The sequence below is a fragment of the Cryptomeria japonica genome, chromosome 4 (genome assembly GCF_030272615.1).
Source record: "Cryptomeria japonica chromosome 4, Sugi_1.0, whole genome shotgun sequence".
Lineage (NCBI taxonomy): Eukaryota > Viridiplantae > Streptophyta > Pinopsida > Cupressales > Cupressaceae > Cryptomeria > Cryptomeria japonica.
The window spans coordinates 178,837,884-178,842,377 of record NC_081408.1 but is presented as its reverse complement, the minus strand read 5'-3'; the positions used below and the strand labels follow the sequence as shown (position 1 = coordinate 178,842,377).

Genomic DNA, 4,494 nt, shown 5'->3' with positions numbered 1-4,494 from the left:
ATTTCTATTTTCACATAACATTTATATGGATTTCTTTTCTATAATCATGCTTTTTCTCTCTAATATATTTTAGTCACATCTCTCTTGATTCTATTCTCATTATTGATATCAAAGTTTGCATGTCTCACTATAAAACTTATGCTTACAAAATAACATTAGAACTATAAGGCCGATTTCATATATGATTTTTAATTTTCTCTTTATGACTTTTGTTAATAAGATAAAGGAAAATACAAAATTTACCTACATACATGTATTTCTATCTCTATATCTATTAAATACTGCACATTAAAATATATTGCATAGTATTAAAACGAAGCAAGACGGGAATTTGCAAAGTACAAACGCTTGATATATTGGTTGTAAAATCCACATGTAATTACATTTCAAACCACCAAATTTGCCTTTGCTAATGAGGCCTGTGTGTTGCTCAGGCATTTGAGTGGCAATTGATGTAGTAGATCAAGTAGGGAAATGGAAATGAATTGAAATGGATTTTTTTACAGTTCAGATATGGGGCGATCTGTTTTTGAATTTACAAATATAGGGCTACTGTGTATTCCATGTAAAGGACACCTAACTGAGCTATAAACGAAAATAAAAGCCTGGTACATTTGCAAAGGCAGCTGCACCAATAAAACTCACCACAATCCACCTGATTTAGTGCATCTTCTTTTAGGAGGCCTAAAGTGGACAATTTAGGTGCTATAAATGAAAATAAAAGCCTGGTACATTAGCAATGGCAGCTGCACCAACAAAACTCACCACAATCCACCTGATTTAGTTTATTTTCTTTTAGGAGGTCTAATTTACATTTTAGTGTATGAAGCGCTTGTTCTATTCCCAACTGATTGAATAAGGCAATAGCTGGATCTTCTCTCGGAGCACAATCTCTATCTAACACCACACTCTGCCAAATAAACACTCAGAATGTTAAATAGGTAAAAAATAAAATGAAGAGATACTATTTGTAGAGCAATTATTTTTAAAACAATATTAACAATAAAATTTTGAACAATAAAAATGGAATAATTGTTTACCACTTCTTGATAACGATAAGATGTGATATGAATGAGTCAGATCTGCAGCTTCCATAAAAGACCTCATTCTATGTTTGACATGAATAATCTTTCGTCCCATTTTATAGCGAAGAGTTAATTGAGAACAGCTGAAAGCACAGGCACGAGAGGACTGGTGGATTTCATCATTAGTATCTTTACCTTCTGCATCACCAGAAATCTCTGCAACATCTGCATCTCTTAGATAGTCTCTTATATTCTTGAGCTTCCTGTTCAGCCATTCAAAGTCCTTTTTGATGCTAAGGACAGCAGAAACCTCCTTGTTTATCTCTTTTCTGGTCATCTCATCAAAATTTACTACTACAACACCAACCAAAGCTTATGCTATTTTATTTGGATCTCGATCAATTTAAACCCTAAAAAATGGCCTTAACTGTAATGAATGTGAGAACACAAGGGAGAAATGTAAATTTATGAGAATGCAGATAGAACTCGTTAGGAAGATTTCACAGATGTCCAATGCCCGAAGTTATTCTAATCGCTTTTACTTTCATTATTCTAATACTTCACATTTTCATGGTTCCTCGTCTTAGAATTATTCCTTTCTTAGTCATACAAATTTCACTTATAATTTTCTTAGTCATAAAAATTTCACTTTTCCTTTTCTTTTTGGGAATGTTCTTGAGGTTATCCTTCATTTAAGTTATTCTTTTATGCTTTTCTTCTTCCTCAGACAAATTCAACTTTTTGTTCCGTGAAACGTACTTCAAAACTTTTTCCACCAACTTCATCAATTTATGTATTTAAAAAACTTACAAATATTATCTCAACTCGGGTGGAATTAAATAGTAATTGTGTAACCGGCTTACAATTCAACTTTTTTCTTTTAATTATTTTTTATCATATTTGATTTTGTTATGTTTTTATATAAATATATTATTTAATTTTACTTTCTATTGTTAAACAATTTGAACCGTTTAATAGTTTTAATTAAATATATTTAATGATTAAAAAATATATATTTGTGCTTGTAGACACCTAAAATTGTCATGTCTAATTAAATAAATATTTTATTTATTTAATTATCTAAGCCTAATTCTTCTATTAATTAAATAAATCCTTATTTATTTAATTAATTCATTTATCCTCTTCTAGCCTTATTTCTCATTTAAATAAATACATTTATTTATTTAAATTATCCTTTTCCTAAATTAAATAAATATTTTATTTATTTAATTGATCCCACTTCTTCTATTAATTAAATAAATCTTTATTTATTTAATTAATTCATTATCCTTTTCTACACATGACACATGTCACTCATCTCTTAATTCATACACTACCTACCCCTTTCATTATTTTATTATTTCTTCTACCTACCCTCTAATCTTAGCCGACCTCCTTTTACACCTCTCAATCTTATCCCTCCATTTCATATAGTGTCTTCTATTTAAGGAGATGCCTTCTTCATTATCAAACCCTAATCGACAATTTGGAGGACTTGACTATACTACGATCCTACTTGCAACCACATTCCGTTCTTTGTTGAGCTCTTGTGCACATAAAATCTGAGAGCAAATATATCAAGCAAGATCAATGGAGATAGGAAGAATGAAGATCAAAACCCTATTGGACATGTAATGGTATAATCTTTGTGATTTCATGTGATTTGCATTGTCTTAGGTAATCTTCATATGTTATGGTGGATCTTTGTTGATTGTTAGGCTAGGGTTTTGTGGTTGAATTCATTTAGCCTTTCAATCTTGTTGTTGTTGTTATCCATTTTCACCATGTACATTTTGGCACGCCCGGTGGGACTCTTGTCCCTTTTACATTAACATCTTTGTTGCAGATTTTGTGTTTGAAGTTGCAGATCTGACATTTTCGACAACATTTTCGACATTCCCGCGTCTGCGCATTTTCGGATCGCGTCTTTGATTTTCTGGCGCGTTTATGGTATCTGGAATCGCGTCTGTGTTTTCGACAAATTTTATTTTGCAGGTTTCAGAAAGGGGCGTCTGTGTTTCAGAAACGCGTATGTGTTATTTATACCCGCGTCTGTGTCGGAAAGGAGCGTCTGTGATTTTTAGGAGCGTCTGTGATTTTTAGGCGCGTCTGTGCATCACATAATCGCGTCTGTGTTTTAGACAAATTTTATTTTGCAGGTTTCAGAAAGGGGCGTCTGTGTTACAGAAGCGCGTCTGTGTTGCATTCACCCGCGTCTGTGTCGGAAAGGAGCGTCTGTGATTTTTAGGCACGTCTGTGCATCACATAACCGCATCTGTGTTATCTAGACGCGTCTGTGTTTAGGGTAACAGCGTCTGTGTATTTACTGTTTCAGAATTTTGAAGTTTTCATTGATTCGATTTTCGGATTTTGTACTTAAGGTTTCAGATCTGGTTTATTTTCGGACTAACACTTTCAGATCTAGCTAACTAAATTGGTGCAACTTGTCTTGGAAGCAAAAACATTTTGTTGAAGGTCCCTATGTCACAAAGTCTTTTGGGTTTTTAAAATGTACCTAACTTGTGTGTTTGCAGGAAGGGGTGATTATGTCAAACAACCCAAACTACTAACAACTTTTGTTGCAGGTTCTTGGCTAGGGTTTTGAATTTTTATTGTGTGCCTTATTTTCATAGACTAGCAAACACTTCCATTGGTGCACTAAAATTGAATCATTGTCTTTTGTGTCTTGAGCAATAGGCTCTTTTTGTTTAATCTTTAGAGGGCCTGTCTTCCCGTGTGGTCATTAGGACTACTAGTGAGAAGAGGACGACCCAAGTGGTAGCGAGGAAAACCCACCTCATCCGAACCACTATAATCAAATGTATTCATGGTGAAAACTATGGATAACGTGTGCTGATTAGTTCATACCGACACTATGTCTCCCCATAAACCCGTTTGATCAAATTTATTTGATCATTTGTAGGGCATAACCCCTACCGGCTGGGAGCCTTCTGTATTTATAGAGCTGAAAGTGCCGCATGTATGGCCACACGAGCGGATGCCCTTACTAGCACCTTTTTGTTTTAGAAGCCCATATCCTTCTAGTTGTTGGGGCAGGAGGTCGGACCTTTGGTAGCGGCCCACACACATACGGTTCTTAGTAGAGATACAAAGTTCACCATGGGGAGTTTTCATGGGGACTGATACTTGGCTGACCCGAGAAGTGAGTGCCGAGGGTGGAGCCAGTGAGGTCAAACATCTAAGTATTCGCTCTGAATAGCGTAGCCTCAGGGGTAAAACCCTATGTGGGATCAACAACTATTGTCTTGGCCAGCCATAAGAATTGTGCTTGACTTATGTTAAACATTCAAACATTCAAGACCAAACAACAAAACATTATGTCTTTTGTGTCTTCAAGTGTATGCAAAACAATTTTACATCAAACAACACACTTTTCTTGGAGTCATTTTGGAGTCTAAACACTAGCAAACATTGAGTCCTCATCAGCATTGTGTCCTCTTGTCATGAA

General features: G+C 34.8%; 1 protein-coding gene across 1 annotated transcript; it reads right to left on the bottom strand.

Moving 5' to 3' along the window:
- Positions 1–374: 374 nt before the first annotated feature.
- Positions 375–1,878, bottom strand: LOC131032071 (uncharacterized). Its single transcript, XM_057962994.2, has 2 exons — positions 1,041–1,878; positions 375–910 (listed from the first exon to the last, which is right to left on the bottom strand). The coding sequence occupies exons 1-2, from the start codon at positions 1,360–1,362 to the stop codon at positions 894–896; spliced, it is 339 nt and encodes a 112-aa protein (XP_057818977.2). The 5' UTR covers positions 1,363–1,878; the 3' UTR covers positions 375–893.
- Between the last annotated feature and the right edge of the window lie 2,616 nt (positions 1,879–4,494).